The sequence below is a fragment of the Bombus impatiens genome, unplaced genomic scaffold (assembly GCF_000188095.3).
Source record: "Bombus impatiens unplaced genomic scaffold, BIMP_2.2 scf_0217, whole genome shotgun sequence".
Classification (NCBI taxonomy): Eukaryota; Metazoa; Arthropoda; class Insecta; order Hymenoptera; family Apidae; genus Bombus; species Bombus impatiens.
The window spans coordinates 1,474,709-1,494,514 of NT_176636.1; the positions used below are offsets into that span (position 1 = coordinate 1,474,709).

Below are 19,806 nucleotides of genomic sequence, written 5' to 3' on the forward strand. Positions count from 1 at the left end.
GCCGTCCGCCTGCCTTGGCATCGCTGGTGCTGCTTCTTGTTGCGCCTTTTTCCGGCGTTCCCGCGCCGTTTGTGTGTGACTTTTAGGATGGTACGTAACTGGAAATATTGGGAAACAGTTTCATGTTTATTTGGAATTGTGCGGTTCGAACGGGAAGTAAAGCCTTCAACGATGACTCGATTGAGCTATCGTTGAAGACGAATTAGCCAACTCTATTTTCTTAACCTCTTAATTTCTGAATTTTGGCCACTAGGGGTTTCTTGTGTTTACATAGTGTGAATCATCTGATTATTCTACTTGATAAAAAACTGTGAAATCCTACAAGTGAATCTTATAATCTAGAAATAACAAATGTTATTAACAGACTTGTTACCAGTAAGCATCAGAATCTATTAATACCAATAACATGTAATTTGACTTGTAGAATTATTATTAACTATAAAACTAATAAAATTAGTATAAGTTAGGTTGTATAGAATTTTATATTTAATTTTTCAATAACTGAACAATTAATTTCAATGAAATTTGGCTTCCCTGTAGCTGAATTACTTTTATAACAATTATGATTTTATCCAAATATCATTTTTATTATCCGTTGTAAATTCAAATCTGTATACTATCAAATTTAACTAAACATTTGAATAAAACGATTATATTTATTCGTTATGTTTTATGAATTTTTGTCATAACCTATATTAAATTAGGATATCTTTCATCGCAGTGTTGGGAATGGAAGAAAAACCGCCAAATCCTATGAACAACACGGCGTCACAATATGGCGGCCTAATCGCTTAAATTTTGGTTACCAATGGTTTTTTGAATAATTTATTAAAACAAACGAAATTATAGAGATAATCTAACGTCTAAATGTTTAATCGTTGCATAATGTAGCTATGTGATTGGTATTTTGAAAAGTTTCATTGGTAATAAATATCTTTCATCTAAAATCCTTATGGAGTCTTCGAAGACTTTTCTTGATTATATAAAATGAATTAATTTATAAACATAGAAGCTATCAAACATACTGCAAACATCTATATAGTATACATATATAATTGCTTAAGAAGTGTTACCTGTAATCTGCATTATTTTCGGTTAAGTAAGTAGTTATGCTGGATCGCGAATAAACTCGACCGCGGTACGAAACATTCGAATAACAGACGTATATGGACTAACAGTATATGGGCATTCTCCCCACTTACCTTAAATTCTATTCCCCTACTCTCTGTTTTCGTCAAATACGCATGCGCGCGAGGAATAATTATAAAATGTTAACGCGACGCTCGTAATTTAAAAATATTATAAATTTATGTCCACATATAATTCTATATCTTATGATATTGACTAAATACTTTCTTTATTAATGAATTAGAACATCAATTAACATATTGGGTACTATTTTTAGGATATAAAAATTCCATCGTATGTTATGATTAGGCTGCGGATTTTTATGCAAATTTCTATTTTTATGAATACATGTACAGAAGTAAAATTTAAATAGAGATTCGTTTAACCTATTAAAAATTATGCCGAGTGTTCTACTTTGGAGATTTTACATATTTTTGCATATTACATTCGTTCTATGCATTTCTGCACCTTTAAATTTCCCATGAATGCATAAAATTCTGCGGTATAGTATTATTATACGAATCTATGTGAATGGTAACCTTTTTAGTGTTTTCATTTTAATATGTTGCGTGATTACATGTATATATGTATATATACTCTATATACTATATATGTGTATATATATATATATGATTATATGTATATATGTATATATACATATGCATGCGCGTATTTACTTTTGCACAAGTGCACCTTCGTTACCGATTGTACAGAAATCCTTTTACCATAAGGGACTTTACAAAAACTTCCGCGAGACAACATGTGGCGCAACGATCTCAAGCATCGAATTAAATCACACCTTTTTAAATAGAACATTTCTTCCCCTTTCTCGCGTGAAATTTGATTTGAAGCTAGAGGAAGATAATTTCCTCTATTTAATTTTTTTAAATAAAATAAATTATATATAAAGCGTAAGCTATTTACTTCCAAGTAAAGGAGCCGTTCTATATTCAAATTAGACAATCGTCGAAATTCTCGAATCTTGAACTTCCAAAAATACTTCGAAGGATATTGACTTTCAGTTTCCACGGGTAGTTTTCGAATACAAGCAGTATCGATCTTGAATTTTTTAACTCAGGTCACAAATTTTAACCTTCCAAGATCAGAGGTTCGTGTCCTTTATATTCCAAGGTCAACGCACAACAACGTCGAAGTGTCAAAGACAAAATGAAAACTCCAACTTTACTAAATGCAGCGAAAAGACAAGAAGCTAATTTAAAGTCTTTAACAATGAACTAATACTATGTCTAAACTTAAAATACTTGAATTCCTCCAACATTATCGATATCATAGTATTAAAGGTACGGGTATAAAAGCTTTTTATGACTCAGAATCGACGCGATAATCGCCCATAGATCTTCAAGTGTCATATCCATGGATTTATTAGAAAAAGATATCGTAAACTTTTTACAAGTTTTAAACTGCAAATCAAAGAAAGAACTTTTTTAATACTCATGAAGATTTTTTTAATGGATTTGAAGTTCAAGGTCACGATAGCTAAGGACGTTAGCACGAAGATCGTATTCTAATGAAAGCGTGCTGCCATGCCACAGGGGCGAAAGACCCTCGATATCGATTTTCAAGGACACTTGTCCAGTATATCCACGAAATTACTATTCGCGCATGTATATTGGTCGATTTATTTGGCCTAAGTTGACGAAATAACTTTTTTCTCTGCGTATATGTATAATGCGTAACATTTCAAATTTCTGATTTGTTTCTGCATTTTCAGATAACGAGGCATTGAATAATTCAGAAATAACCGCATAATTAGATCGCATTTACATAATGTAGAACAATTGCTTGCGGCACACAGCAAATTTTGAATATTTTCCTAATTAATTTTGCAATTTTTTCTTTCTTTCGTACGCAATGTGCTTCGAAAGAGATTGAAAGACCTGCTTACCTTTTACACGCACCTATATGTGCAACTATTTTATCTACGATATATTCTAGTAAATATCGTAAAAATCAACAGCAAGAAGGTTATTATCATTCTGTTACCAACAACGAATAACATAGGAAATAATGAGAACAATTATTCTATACATAAAAATCACTGAGATTGAGGAAATTCAGTAATTAACGAGATGATACTATAATATATGATAATAAAATATCCTACATACATGTAATTTTATTATTAATCTTCCTATATAACCGATTTAAATATTATTTTATTTTAAGGAAATATAGTAATAATCAGTAACAACAAAACGCTACTTGTATATTAGTAATGTATAATACTTTCCTTAGACTAACACCTAATTGTACATGTTCTTTATGCATGTACTCTCATTATTACCTACCTATACTGCACAAAATTCCAATCACGTTATTCCACCTTCATTTGAATATCAAACCCAATAATCGCATTACGGATGAATTATCTGTTGCCGTCGGGATAATACGCTACTAAAATACACATAATACTATATCACAGTTCTAAAGGAACAAAAGGAGACCCTAAGAAGAGTCTGTGGCTGTGGTGCAACAACTGTGCCAACGTCATATTTATGCCAAAATAAGTTAAATCCGGTACTGAGCTTCTAAACAATCGTACACTCCATATAAAAAAGCGGCAATTTGAAACTCTATCTAGAAACGATTATAATGGCATTTGCACGTGCGAGTGTCAAAATTTTGCATAAAATAACTTTTTTGGAAAAGATACCAAAATCAAAACACAAAAGAAACAAACAGCGTAAGCTGTGAATCTCCGTCGTACTGTATCAGAAAAGAAATTCGAGACAGCAGAAACTTCGGTGTCAGGAATTATTTGCACATGAATTTTCCAACGTATCTTCAAGCAAGCTACTATCACAGCTTCGTAAGTACCGACAATGCTACTTCTTGCATCGAGTCACGGACACAGACGCCAGAATGCACGATAATACGCGTAACGAGCAAAATCATATAGCAAGGTTTTCCCTCGTTCAACGTAAAACCTTTTCTCGCTCAATATATTATTATTCTCTCGATATTAGAGTCTCAGAGCACGTACGTGAATTTTTATGAAAAATCTAATATCCAAGTTTCAAACGAACGTACTTGTACGAGCTACGTAATGCAGTACTACGTTCAGCTAACTCTGCACAGAGCCTGCTGCAGTAACAGTCTGAACGAAAGCTCAATAAAAAAAAATAAAAAAAAAAAAAAATAGAGAGAGAGAAAGAAAAATCACACGACGTTATAAAAGGTTAACGACAAAATTTTGGGTCACGTACGACGGTCTGTCTGTTCTTCCCGTGGCTTTGACTCGTTTCAAACCTGAATTCGTCGGTCGAATTGGCCGTCATCAGCCCGTAAACTACAATATCACCTTTCACCTACGTCGGACGCGCATATTGTCTAATACCCCGCTCGTTATCTCTTCGTTTCTGCGATTTTTGCGGTCACGCTAACCGCCGTCCTTTTCCATCGCTCCTCCAACCGCCGTTTCTTTCCACATTCTCTGTCTCTGTTCGCCCCTTTTTATCGCCGGTGAATCCTCGTTCTGTAAATAACGTTCGATCGCAACCGGTTGAGGTTTCACTTAAGGAGATTGAAGGATATTGGAAATGTCCGTTTGTACGTGCGATAAAACGGATTGAAATCAAATGAACGATATCGAACGATAAACGATCAATACGAGAGGAACGATAAGAAATTACGCGATACGAATCGAAGTCTTGCGACCGTTATAACGAGTATACCGCGGATTTTTATGCAAATGTATGCCTCGGTGGACGCGACTGAAGAAATAAAATTTAGACAGAGGTTCGTTGACAATTATTACGAGCAGCCTGCTTCGAATATTTTATTTATTTTCGTGGCTTCGAATTTCCCATAAATTTGACAAAATTCCCGGTCCCATCGTAAAAGATCTTCTTCACGATGCTAAGGACAAACCGACAGAAGCAGGTTCCCTTTTTCTTCTCGATTTTTTCCGAACGCAAACTATAACAGAAACTGGACGGAAATAGAAATAGAAAAATATAGACGACGGAGAATGAGAGCGGTGGCAGTCAGTTTACTGCTGTTGCTCGTCGAATGTCTGCGTTTATCGTTACACAGACTTTATTACATTTTGCCCCCAATCGTGAAAACCTGTCGCTACATAGAATAATAAACCTCGTAAATCGTTCAATTATACAACGAAAGCTAAGCGATATTTCGTAGAATTAAAACACCAATTCTATCTGTAAATTTTGACGCCGTTACGTGGTCGTCACATGCCCGTCACATAGAGATAGGACATCCAGCAACAGACAACAGAGGCGAGAGATAGAGAAAAATTCCTATAAGCAAAATCGAAGCGACGTTGTCCTTCGACGACTCGAACGTGAAACACCAAACACGTTGACCATAAAGGTCGCACACCATGGCTACCAGGAGACTTTGAACGACGCAAGAAAGCCGCAGGTGAAAGCGCGCAGGTCTCGAAACAGCCTTAGGAGGAGAAACTGGTCGAGGGTGGCCGATTGAAGTCACGCGAGGGTTGAACCGAGACCCCAGAGTCGAGCCACTGATTCTTTCCGTGGCAAATCAGTCTGCAGAATGAAGTGTTCCGCGTGGTTGCTTTTCGCGTTGTTGCCGCGACTCTTCGCCGTCTTACCGGTCGCCAATTGCCAAATCGTGGGCCAGAGGATCCCGGTTAGACAGGGTCTAGGTCGAGAACAGCCAATCGTCAGGATCTCAGGCCAAGGATCGGTAGCTGGCAAGGAGGTGCGACACGATTTTATCGTCATTTAGACATAGTAGCGATGGTCGAAAGAAAGTTTCAAGTTGATACTTGTTTCTTACGTTTTTTTGTATATTTCTGGCATGGAAAATAGAAAAATCCGCGCGAGACGTTTTTCGCGTATACCAAACACTCGTCTGTTCCCAGGCACGGGATCATGTTACGCGTTTGAAATTTTCTTGTCAATCGTAATTCAACCTTTGCAAAATTACAGCGTTTCAGCTTCGTTTTATCGCTCTTTCAACTTTCTTCTGGCCATCGATGTACGCTCATACAGATAATTTAACGTACTCGCTAGCAACGTTACCGTACACCGGCTCTTCAAGGTATTGGGTTGGTAATTAAGTGATTGCGGCTTTTGTCAATACCACCTAATGACAAAGTCCGCAATCACTTAGTTGCCAACCAGATAATTCGAACGTTAACCATGGAAAATTTCGACGAACGTTACGACATCTTAAGGGGCGACTTTAAGGCGTTACCGGGGCATTTTTGAAATTGGAAATTGGAAATGGATCGAAAGCGTTTCTTAAAATGTCTTTCACTCAGACAAGTTACAGCAAGTTATTTATTGGAAAGATACGTTTGATGAAACATTGGTACGAGATAATACCTCGTCTTAAGCAAGCAATTAGAGGCACGAGTGGGCTCGCTAAATATCACGGCTATTAGTATAGCGAATAATTGACCGTTCAGATCCTTTGGCGACCTTTGCGAGGTGTATGTTTGCAACGAACGTCTCGTGACTTCTAGATACGTTTTCAGATCCGTCTCAAGTTTCACCGATATAATCACAATCGTCGTTGCTCGTAGCTATAGATATATATATATACTATTATATATACAAAATATAGCTATATATATACAAAATGCTTCGTATAACGTATACCTAAGAAGTTTCTAGGAATATTCGAATATTTTCTTGAGCCATTGTACGTCTAGGGTTTTTGATCTAAGAAAATGGAGAAGGTAGAGACAGGTAGGTGAGTTGATCAATTTTGTAAAATGGTAGCAAAAGTGTGTCTAGAATGTGTCGTTTATCCAATAGAATAAAGAAGACAAATATATATAATATATAATAGAGAAGTATGTTTGATGGAATTTTATTATTACAATTTATTATTACAACATATTTGATACATTATAAATGTACCAAATATTTGTACGCTTTAAAAATACCTTGGGCTATTTTCTTCAAAATCTTCTCGGTATCAACGTATAAAGTGATAGCTTTAAATTAATTGTAAGAGAAAATTCAACATTTTTATCGTCGTTTCTTAACTTAGTTCTACACATAGACACACAATTTAGACGAAAAATATATATAATGCGAATGAATCGAGTCGACGTGTTTCGCAGGTTGCTAGGCAATCAAACGGAAAGTTTTATTGTGAGGCGGTTTTCGGGCATTCGCTCTTTGCGATGCGGAAGTTTAACCTGTTAGATCGCATAGAGGCGATTTGTCGCCCCTTTGGCCCTTTCACATTCGAATTTCTCAACTCGTCGTTCGAACAAAATAATTCTTTTATTTCCAGATCTCCTATCCTTTCGCTTTTTAGTCTCAGTTTCGTAACAAGTAAGTTACGTCATTGCTGGTATTTTCAAGCATTGAAAATGTCCTGATTGAATTTTATTTGTCTTTGCTGTTATTAATTTTAATGCTATTTTGATTTCTCATCTTCCTTTCACTTTCTCTTTCATTTTATAATTTTATAAAACAGTGACATGGAATTGTACATATAGACAAGTGTAGAATACATGTAAAATTATACACATAGAATTGAAGAAAACGTAGAATTGATACAAGAAGAGCAATCCTGGAATCCTGGAAAAATTAGGCCTAAAAAATAGTAAATTTAACTTTTTTTTTTCGCCTACGAGTATTTGACAAATGATCAAGATCTTTAGAGGCAACTTCAAGCGAGATCTTCACTCTGTGTTCGTACTTCCTTTGTTACATAAAATTACAGAATGGCAAAGTGGTGCAACGTTATCTGGGTACACGTTCGGATGATCCTCGTTTGCTTGTCCTCGTACTATCGTTACATTTTTCTCTAGTAATATCGTTTTCTTGCATAAGCAGAAAGAAATACAGTGGCAGAAACGAATATATCACTGTCCCGTATGTAAACGTTGAACCTAACCTCAAAGCTGCCTCTGAATAAATATTTGACATTTTAAACGTGTGACGAACAATAACATGCAAGCACTGTAACTTTCAATTGTTACAGTTAAGTATATGCAGATAATATGCGCGATGAATGTATAAACTGGGCCAACATTTATGAATTTTAATACTATACCGCTAGCATTTTTTCTCTTTTTTTCTCTCTCCTTTTTCTCTTCGTTCTCGCGAAATTCTTGCAACCACGGAATTTTAACAAAAAGTTCAAAGAACTTACCGCACGTACCTGGCTCTCATGCATAATCATGTTTTTTCATGTTCTTCTTGGAAACTGGTAGTTGTTTCCGGTAATCGGATATTCCAATTAGTGTCCCACATTTTTCTTTGTTAATCTAAAAGCGAAATTTACCATCAAATTTACAATTGCGAAAGATCAGGCGAAATTGTTTGTTGTATTCGATCGAACTAAATGTAAAAATTATTATTAGACCGCGGATATTTACGCGAGTTTACATTTTTATGAATTTTGATTTAAAAACGTGGAAAACTGTTTTATCCATCGAGTAGCGTAAAAAGCATCGCGTTTCGAATATCCTTCATTTATCTTTGACTATGTCCGACATTCTGGCAATACTCAATTTCAATTTCTAAACTCGCCATTTATTAATTTGAAACGTAAAACAATTTCTATATGCAAAAGAAAGTATTCTGCGTGGAAAAAGTTATAATAGGAGAAGCTATGGCATAGTAAGTGGAATTACGTTGGTATTTTTACAAGCGAAACATCGAGATTAAAGCGAGGAAAGGATTCTCTTTAAAAAGTTCCGTTCCCTGCCATTTTTCTTCACGCGATAAAATGTGGCAGCGTAGTTAGATGAAAATCACGAGAAGTTAGGTGAAATATGAGTAATGTAACTTTAATTGTCCATGAAAAAAAAATGTACCAGCGTTACGTTGTACTGGAACCTAATGCTAATAATGAAACCTCATGAGTTTCGAAACTATGATTCGGGCCCAGCCAATTTTTGATTACTATACCTGGCTGTACGTGGAAGAGTAATTTGTCACACGTAAATTCGTGTTTCATCGAGAAATGACGCCGTCGATTAGACGTTTTCCTCAGAAATCGTAATGCCAGTGAATAACACGAAATTCCGTCCACATTTACGATAAAATTATTTGACATTGAGAGTGTAATATCTGGAATATTCCTTTTGCCAGAAAATATCGATCGAAGCGAGGATTCTACGTAGCGGTACATTTTAATTTGTCCACTTTCCAATTCTCGTATCTTTCTATTCCTTTTTCTTTTTTCATTTTTTCAATTTCTACGTTGCGCTTAAATTTTGTATTAAATTTTGTAATATGCGTAACAAGATGAAATTTAAGGCAGAAACGTTCAACACTATGATACCATAATTTTCCTAATTTTCCTGATGTCTACATTTTTGCGATCCTTCCACCTTTTTTTTTAATCTTCTTTTAATCTTCAACAAATTTCACTATTCCAGCTCCAGCAACGAGACATAGTAGTATCTTAAGTTTTCAATTTTCATAATTTCGTTTTTATTTCCCTGGTCTCCATGATCTTTCTAGCTTTGCAAATTTACTTTGCAAATTTTCCAATATTTAACCTGCAAACATAAAATAACGATGAGCTAGCTAATTCTTAAGACCTTTCGAGTATCCACTTTTATCCGTGAGCAAACAATTATAGGACGATCGTCTTTCTTCTACTTTACAGGTCACTGTAAATTCGATAAAGGTGGTAGAATATCTGGGAATTCCTTATGCCCAGCCACCGTTGGGGAAATTACGTTTTGCTGCGCCTGTTACCGACCCCCTACCATCGTGGAGCGGCGTGCGAAACGCAACAAAATTTGCACCGTCCTGTCAACAAATGACCGACAAGCCGAAACTTCACGAACAACACTACAAAAGATTGCTACCGGTTGAGCAACCCGATCCTGGAGTTAGCGAGGATTGTTTGTACTTGAACATCTTTTCCCCAGACGGTAAGTAAAATTATGACCGGATCGGTAATGCGAGAATTTGTTTTTCATTTATCCGTTTTTTTTTTTTTTTTTAATCTTCTCGAGGATAGAAAAATGAATACGAGACGAACAGCTAGAAAACGAAACGAAACGTGGGAGACAGATTTGTCTGCAGTTCGCAATTAATTCCTTTAAAGGTAGAGAAAAGTTAATACGAGAGAAGACAGATATATAAAAACATATGAAACGTGGAAGACACGTTTTCTGCACTTTGTAATTACATTTTTTAATGACAGGAAAATTAACAAAAAGGCAGCATAAAAATGAATTAAAACGTGCGAAGACAATTTTAAAGATGTTAGAGAGTAAGATATAAAAATAAATTGAATCTTTTTCCTGCTTTCCAGTTCCTTTTCTTCCAAGGACATGGAAAGTTAAAATTAGAAAGCGAGACAAAAACGAATTAAAATGGGAAAACGTCTAAATTTAGAAACACTCGTACGAGACTCTCTCAAGATCTATCGAGAGTTTTAAGCTCCAAATTTTTTGTCATACATACGCGCCCGCTCGAAACTTTGAAGCGTGTCAGGATTTCGAAAGTAGCAACGACTCGATAAATGAATATTCTATTCATCATATCGAAACTGTAACGAATTATATCCAGCAGTGGCATTTTTAATTACGATATTTCTGTTTCTCTCGAGAAAAAAGCAAAAGTTGTTCAAAAGCGACGCAGATTCGAAATATCTAAGATCCCGTTACTAAACACAAATAACGTAATCGGTAATTCCAGTTGGAACTGATGAAACTTTCGATACTCGACACGTGAATCGTTTGCTCTCGTAGGAACAAAAGGTGAACTTTTTTGCTAACACGCGAACGACGATGATCAGTGGCTCGTTTCTTCGTCTTTGACGACATATCGTGTAACGAGGTGGTGTGACTCGATGGTTATCTCGTCATGAAAAAAAAACCCACGATTAGAACGTCGTCGTGTATCGACGAGGTTTAGCTTCTTTTTCCTCGTTTTGTTTCTTTTTTAAGCAACGCGTGAACGATTAATAACGCTGTATGCACGCCGATAGTTTCGTTTAAAGAGCCGTTCTACAGTTTCAGTTGTACAGTAAGGAAATTAGACTCGTGTAAACTACCTACTTGTTCGAGCTTATGTGCTTTCAGGTTAGATGCTGATTGGCAAATAGCTTTCTGCGACGTTTTTCAAAATGCTTCAATTGCGGAGTTGCACTTTGACGACTTAATTTTCCTCCACCGTGTATACTATGGTGTATAGACTCTCTGCAAAAAGTAATTTCTCTATTAGCAAGCTGAAGAAATTTTTGTTCACAAATTACGAAAACCGTCGAACGTTATTTGGGATTTACTTTCTATTTAATTTACAAAATGTTGAAAAAATCAGTTTACGATTACCAGGAAGAGTTTCCAAGTTTTAAAGTTCAAAGGTTTTTAATTGAAGAAAGCAGAGCGAAGATATCGAAAACTTGGTGTGGAGTCTTTATAAATGTTTTATAGTTCATGTATGACCTGCTGAAAATCAGCTTGTCAATATTCAAGGTCACCATTACCCCCATTCCTAACTCTATCTATTCACCAATATAGGTCTACAACTCGTTCAGAAAATATATACGTGTCTACTCATAATTCACAATATATTGATCGAATAATTGCTGCAATTTTTGCTTATATATTTTATGTAAAACAGTCTATATATTTTTACGTAGAACATAGGCTCTGACTTATCGAGCAATTTCTCGATTGACAATAAATGCGGGCAGCTGCGTGTCAATGGTACGTAAATTTGGTAGTTTCAGGATGTCGGTTAAGGACTAGGATAATAGCGGCATTACGAGCATCATTTTCAGCTAATTTCGGATGTCTCGTGCATCATAGCGCTCGTAAATCGCGAAAGGAAGAAAAGATTTCCCAAGGTTTGTCCTGTAACCTAACCTCTCCTTTTAGCGTCGATCAAGAGACGCTATGCCAATACGCATAGGAAGAGATTTTTCCTTTAAACTAGTATTAGTAGCAGTATTGTAAAAATTGTCAGTCATCTTTGTCACGTGAGATAGAAAATTAATCAATTATAAATAAAAATTGGAAATAAGTCAATTATCGTGATAATTTCTGTCCGAACGATCGAAGGTTAAATTATTTTCATCGTTAGAAAGGTTAGCAGACCTAAGCCCAATGTAACCCTGAAAAGAAGCACACCGAACTAACCTCAAACCTGAACAAAATCTAATCTAACCCTTTTGATAAATTTCGAACGTTAAGCGGACTAAAGTGAAAGGAAATGAAATTCTTTAAATTTTTTCCTTGTTCCGTAAAAAGAGGTTAGAGTCCAGAATACTGAAAATTGAGAAAAGTCGCGAAACCGCGTAATTGCCAGACCTCTCCGTTTAACCAGTTGGAAAACTTGTGTAATTTCTTTTTCAGGACTTAAGATTTCAACAAGTATAGAGGATTAAGCGCGATACAGATGGAGGTTATGTTTCTGATTTCAATGATACCTACTTGGTATAGATTACAGTCTAGATGACAAATTACACGCTTCTTGCGCAACGATTATCGAGATTAGCCTAATACACTGGTAAAACAAGCGGCTATTAGGATGGAAAACGTGAACGCTATAATTTTAGTTGAGGAAAACCCTTGATAAACCTCTAGTCATGAGATTGATTACCATGTCGCCAATTTTATAAATGTTCGATATAGGTCGAGGACGTTGCTTGTGGCCTCTTTCTAGCTTACATAGTTGCGCCATGAAATTTTCATGAAGCATTTAAAAAAAAAAAAAAATAAAAAAATGAAAATAGTCACAATATCGAAAAGATAAGGACAAGATTATATAACGTAGTAGAGAAAACAAGGATTCGGAGATTGGTATGCAAGATAGTTAATGGAAGAGAAACACGTATGTGAAACGATAAATGAAACCGATCAATCATACAGGACAGGTTTATGATAGCAATTATTGCCAATTTGCAAAATATTTCATTCTTTCTATGGACGAGATGGAGAGGTTAGAAACGTATTAAATCCTGTCTAGATCTCTAGGGCTGATTACTTTGAAAATTCTGAGATGGGCAAAGATAATGTTAGAAAACAATTTCAGGTTCATAGCAGTGTGAATTATTGTGAAAAACGTGGAAAATTCATGGCTCCATGAAAAGGTGAATTCAGATTAACAGAATGAAATGTACAACCGTTTTCTTGCAACAGAAGAAATTGCCATCTATCTGAAGATCTGTCTTATGGTCAGTTCCGGGTTACATGATACTATACAGGACGAGTCGAACGATCTCAATGAATATTTGCTTATTAAGTTCTGAAATTTCCTAAAATATTTCGTTCTCCTGGGAGCTTTTATAAAATACTAAAATCTACAATCGCATAGTATATAATCGATCTAAAATATTAACTTGTGGATTCAGAGGTGATTGTAGTATTCAATATGGCGATCGTCTCAAAAAAACATTATGGAACCACGTGATTATAACCTAAAACGATTGCATCTCCTAACCAAAAATAAATTGGGACCACATGGACAAAAATGGTTTTAAGCAACGGGATGATACAACCCTTCGTCCTTAATTTCAAGGAATGCAGTCGAATAGAGCATTTATTTCTTTTTAGGTATATTTCTTTTCAAATATTTTATACACAAGAGGTAATAATATTATATTTGGATTTTCATGCATTTATAGAAAATTTAAAAACGCGCAAAATACACATAGTATGGAGAAATATAGAAAATATCCAAAGTAGGACGAAATAGATCTCCCTTTTAGATTCCATTTGTTTTATTAGATTTATAAACGTATCAATTTGCATAAAAACCAGCGAAGAAAAAATCTCTATTGAAATATAACATCCACTTCGACTATCATATAGACCGGAAATAGCAGGGATATCGTAAAAGTTTCGAATCACCTTGTAGAAAGTTTAAAAAGAAATGAACGCGTGCAAGGTACGCGTGTCACGGTGGTCGACTCGAAAAGGGAAAAAATAGGATAGGGGACAGCCGGCGAATCGGGAAATCGTGTCGATCCCGCAAAGTCAACCCCGGTCGATATAGAAACAGCAAGGAGCAAGAGTAACAGTAACTGGTGCACGTCGTGGCACGCGATCTTTTAGGGTTAGTCGAGATGTTAAGATACTGCTGAGGCCGGTCACGAAACCACCTCCGTCCTGGCTACCCCTTGCCCCACCACCATCCTCAAATCTCCCCAATTGTCATTCTTTGCTTGATTGTCATTAAGATTTTTAAGCATTTTCTTGAAGAAAGTTTGTCTCAGGTATCTTAGGAAAATAAAGCTTTTTATACATTAAAGAACTGTAGGCAACTTTTTAAGTATAACCTTGGTTAAATTTTATTTATTAGTTCCTCTCTACTGAGACCTTTTAACGAACTTTTTAGATGAAACATTATATTAAGGGTAGGTTTGGTTTTATGTATGATTAGATAGCACTTGAAGGTCCCTAGTATGTTTAACTACTTGATTAAACTTCATAGATAAAAAGGTTTGTAATAAGTATCTATGATATAACTTGTCTTTATTTTTAAACCTGACTTATATAATGAACTTATTGAATCTCCTAGGTTCTCCTTAAGCTTAAAGACAACTATATAGTTGTAATTCGATAAATTGAACATTTTAATTTCTTATATTGCATTTTTTCATTCAATAAAGACAGTTCACAGTTCAATATCTCTAGTTTGATCATAGATTTTATTTCTTCTTTCACCCCATTTGTCATCCTTTATGCTTAACCTTTTAACAAATTTGATGTACTTATAAAAATATTTGTAATATCATATCTTCAAACCTTGCTGCATTTTTTATTACTTCACATAGTCCTGACATTTAGTACATCAAAGTTTAATGAACAAATTTGCTTAAATCAACTAATACATTTTTAATCAAATCCAAACTTAATGTATGTAAATGTTTTACAATACAATCTTTTCAAATCTTACTATTCCTCTTATTAGTGCACCTAACCTCTAGTAAACAAACTAGTTTCAGATGTAGATTCATAAAATATGCCAAACTTAATGAAAGTACACAAGTGTTTTTAGTATCTTCAAACTTTATTATACTCACCTCATCTCTAACATTTCATACGTGAAAATTTGATGATCAACTAAACTGGTTCCAGATGCAGCTTTACGAAGCATCCCTCTTATCCTGACCTGTTTCAAACGCGTCAAAAACCAGAAATCAATTCTTCTATTTGAACTAATCAACCACATACGAACTTGGAAAAGATTCGTGCCGTGTGCAATCACGATAGTCGTTTAATGAATCGTTGTGGCACTTCCGTATCCCCGTGAATGGTTATTTTTGGATGGTTCAGACGCCATGACAGAAGGTACCGATAACGAAGACCAGGCCGAACTTCCGGTTACCGAACCTATATGCTTCTATCGTCTGCTTACGCTTATCGCGCCATCTAAAGCATCCTGCCGAGCAATGGCCTGAATTTTCCTCGACCTTGGCACGCTTCAAAAACCGGCCACACGCTACACGTTACATAGCCCCTCGAAAGAAATCACCGAAATTAATTATTCAAACGGTAACCCAGACCAGATGGTCTTAGTGCTTTTGATCCAACCTTTTCATGGAGGTTTTTGTAACTTTTCCGCTGAATAACATTTAAATGGACTTCGTAGTTATTCGTGAATTGTGGCTATTTTCCCTGGATATTTGGAAGTTATCGATATTGAGACAGATAATTCTTTGATATGGAATATATTGATATAGGAGATCTATTATAATTTATTTTTATAGTTATTATAGTTAATCTTTTTATATGCCTTTAATTAATTTAAGCAACTTAATATAATTTAATTTTATAATTATTAAATGCATTATGGATATTGGTATTAAATAATACAGGAACTCTTCTGGAATTTCTGGATCGTTCGTTTAGAGTCTAAGGTGTATTGATTTAGGAAATTTATCATAATTCTCAATTAGAAGAGCAAAATTATCTATAAGATATGAATTTGTTCAATGATTTGTTCTTTAAGCATTACGTAGGGTATTTCAATATTCATCGAATCTTTATTAATTAATTCAGTAAGGAGACTTTTAATACGTTCAATCATACCCCTAACATTATTACCGTATACATATGTATTTTACGTAAATTTATTGTTCATTTTATTGTCTAATCATTGAATTCCTTGCATCTCCAAACATTTATACTTTTACTAAGATTTTTTAAGTTTTGAATTTACAATGATGGTGATGATGACGATAATAGTAATAATAATATCAGTGTTTTTCATTTTTGGGAATTTGGTTATTCCGAGGCGTTCAGTACTCATCAGCGGCGAAGAATGATGGTATGCAAATTTTGTCGCGATCGATTCACCGGTTTGACCGGATGCATACTTGCGAGAACGCACGTGTTCTTTGCGATCTTTGGAATTTACGAATGCAGCCTCAGTAACTGCTCGAATTCCAGCCAAAAAATGACGTTAATCAAATTTTTAACATTTGTTGCTTCCTCTACTCCCTACTTTAATTCTGCCTTAAAAAATAGCAAACAATAAAAATAACTATGGTCTATGATAAAAAAAATAATTGAATGGGAAACGTATTAAGTTCTTTTAATTTGAAATTATACAGAAGTTTCAAAATACGAATCATTATCGTTGATCGTTATCATTTAAATAATTAAATCATATCACGGTGTAAATATGCTATACTATGTATATGGAATTAAATTTTCGTAGGGAACAAACCAAGCGATGGATGGCCAGTGATGGTGTGGTTTCATGGTGGTGATTTCAACACTGGCACCCCAGCCATATGGAATGCCTCAATTTTCGTCAGCAGACAGAAAGTGAGTTACTCAACAAATATATTAGATTCTAAAAATTCCAAAATTACAATATTTCATCCGCTACATAACCTGGATTTCAAAAATGACCATATAAACATATGTAACAATTATTATGAAATTACATGTACAGGGTGTTTCAATTATCTAACAATAAAGGATAGAAAACTAAGTTGTAAATGGGACGAAAATTTAAATGTGTGTGTGTGTGTGTTCTTTTTTACAATTTTTTTTCAGATATTATTTTTTAACAAGCCTAGGTTTTATTATTTTTACATTGGAAGGACGTCTTGTGATTGGCAAGCGATGCTCTGACCTTATATCCTGTACATATTGTAGAAAAGAATCGCAGATTGCGAATTAATCCGAGTGAATGTTAAAAGTCGACAGAAAATCGAAGGAAATTAGGGTGTTTCTTCGTGCGCTTTAGATATACAAAGGTAAATTCGACCTTTGGAATCGCACCGGCCAACGGGTTCATCCATGATGCATATGTTAGGTTACGCTGTAAATGCTAATCCAGAAACAACGGCCACGGAAAATGTTATTTTAACGCGGGAATTCGTTATCGAGGGAACACGTTTAACGATTCTTAAAAATTGTTATAGAAACGTACAACGATGTATTATACAGTAATACAAGGGACCTCGTGTGATCTAACTATATCGTTAAGAACTTCTAACCACTACTAATTCATTTATAGTCTTACAAAGCAATGTAAAAACGACGTTATAATAGAAAATCTTATATAGACAATATTAATAGTCTACCTTATAAACATTTCCCTATCTAACATACTGTTCAAAGCAGAATGAATCGTATAGGTTAATTCGTAACGTAACGTCCACGCATTCCTAACCTCTCTCTCTCTTTCTCTCACTCTCACTCTCTCGCTCTCTCTTTCGAAGCTCCTTTTCTTTTCTTCAAAAATCTGATCTACAGAAAGTCGAAAAAACAGAAAAAGAAAAAAAAAAACGGGGAAAACACTGGTTCAGAAAATACAGACTGCAATCTCTCGCAGTTAAACGATCCTAACCCCTCTAAGAAGGAACATGTAACTTCGAAAACTCTTAGCCTATCCGTTTAACAATATTGCCTCTCGCTCTCAATTTCTCAAAGAAAAAACTCTTTAGAATCTCTAGTTCTAACACGCTAACTGATTTAATCGATCATCTTCTCCTCAGATTATGGTGGTCACTGTGGCGTATCGTCTCAATATCCTGGGCTTCTTCACGACCATGGATTCGGAGGCTCCAGGGAATTACGGGATGTTCGATCAGATAGCGTCTCTGGATTGGATCCAGAAGAAGATCCAGCATTTCGGAGGTTCTCCATACAACGTGGTGATCTACGGCCACAGCTCCGGTGCTATAAGTGTGGGCTTACACCTGGTGAGTCCTCTGAGCAGAGGTAAATTCTCCAAAGCCATCGCCATGAGCGGAGACGCGGTGAGCTCGGTTGGCTCGCCTCAAAATGAATTACCAGTGGTCGACATCGTCACCGATACGTTTGGTTGTTATCGACGACCAACGTCAGCGCTGATGGAGTGTCTTCGTCGAGTAAACGTGACCGCCTTGGTCGATCTAACTTCCTCTATCGAAACCTGGGGTCCCATCGTTGACTACGAGACAAACAACTCCACGGAACCGTTTCTACCTATGCATCCAAAAGACATATTAGACAGTGGCACTTTGAACTCCGTTCCTTTAATCGTCGGTTACACCAATAATGAACAGGCGTTGGCCTATATAGAGTCCCTAGACAAGGGGGACTTGGATGGAAAGCTTTCTTATAGAAATTTCGAGATGATGATCACTGACGAGTTTGTATCATTGGTCCAGGAAGATAACAGTACCTGCGAACTGAAACCAGAAATGGTCGCCGAGGCGGTGCTGTTCTTTTACAAGCCTCATCCGCCGAGCAAGGATCAAGGTAACCTTCGGGACAGGTACTTGGATCTGCAAACGGAGAAGAAATACGCAGCTGGGCTCACTCTGTTGGCTGGTAAGGTGTCCAAGGAAAAGCTGGCGTATGTTTACAGGTTTGACTACAGGTCCAAGACTCAGTCTGTCATCAAGGATGTGCCTGAATGGGCCGGGGTTCCACACATGTTTGAGCTTCCATTTTTCTGGGGACTTCCCCAAATGACTAACAGCCCTGTTCAATGGAATTTCGCCGATAAGAAAATGGCCGAGGTAGTAATGGGGATGCTGGGTAATTTCGCCAAGAATGGCAATCCAGGAATTGTTAAATGGGAATCGTACACCGAAGAAGATCCTGGAATCTTAATCATCGATAGGAACCTCGATATGAGCGATTCCAATGTTATTGATTACAAAGCGCTGGCTTTCTGGAACGAATATTATCCGATGATTCTTAAAGAGACGATGAATAATTGTTGCAACATGACCAGTCACTCCACCGCGTGGAGGAAAGCTTCTTATGGAGTTGTTCTAAGTGGATTCGCTGTTGTCACGATGTTCTGGTGCTTGGAATTGTAGTCGATGAATTATTTAGGTTTCCTTTGCATGCGTACGATGGAGCCTCTTCCATACAAACGTTGATGAGTTTAGGGCGTCCTGGTTTGTGTTATCTTCTTGATAGATGAATCGTGTAATATAGTCTGTTCTTCGTTCAATTAATTCCATTTTGCGCTCGATCGGTCGCATTATGGCTTGTGTTTTCATAACGCACGCGATGGCTGCATAAAAACAGACCTAAATGCGAAACGCCGATGCATCACGAGCATCGTTTAGCATTTTACGTAAAAGCGTAATAAATTTAGTTTGGTCGTAAGGACAACGAAAACGCTTAGGACATTAAAGAAAGGTTGAGAAGGCAAAGTGGTGCTGTTCGCAGAAAGTTGTCCAGTCTAACGATTTGTACGCTTCGAACAATATTTATTACGAAACAAAATCAAATTTTAAACGGATTAAATATATATATATATATATATATATATA

At 36.0% G+C, this 19,806-nt stretch overlaps 1 protein-coding gene across 1 annotated transcript; it reads left to right on the forward strand.

Annotated features, from left to right (window-relative positions):
* The first annotated feature begins 5,643 nt into the window (after positions 1-5,643).
* On the forward strand, positions 5,644-19,698 carry LOC100749994 (carboxylesterase 1C). Its single transcript, XM_003488103.4, has 4 exons — positions 5,644-5,835; positions 9,721-9,991; positions 16,737-16,846; positions 18,028-19,698. Exons 1-4 carry the CDS (start codon positions 5,668-5,670, stop codon positions 19,342-19,344), a joined length of 1,866 nt encoding a protein of 621 aa, XP_003488151.1. The 5' UTR covers positions 5,644-5,667; the 3' UTR covers positions 19,345-19,698.
* Positions 19,699-19,806: the final 108 nt, after the last annotated feature.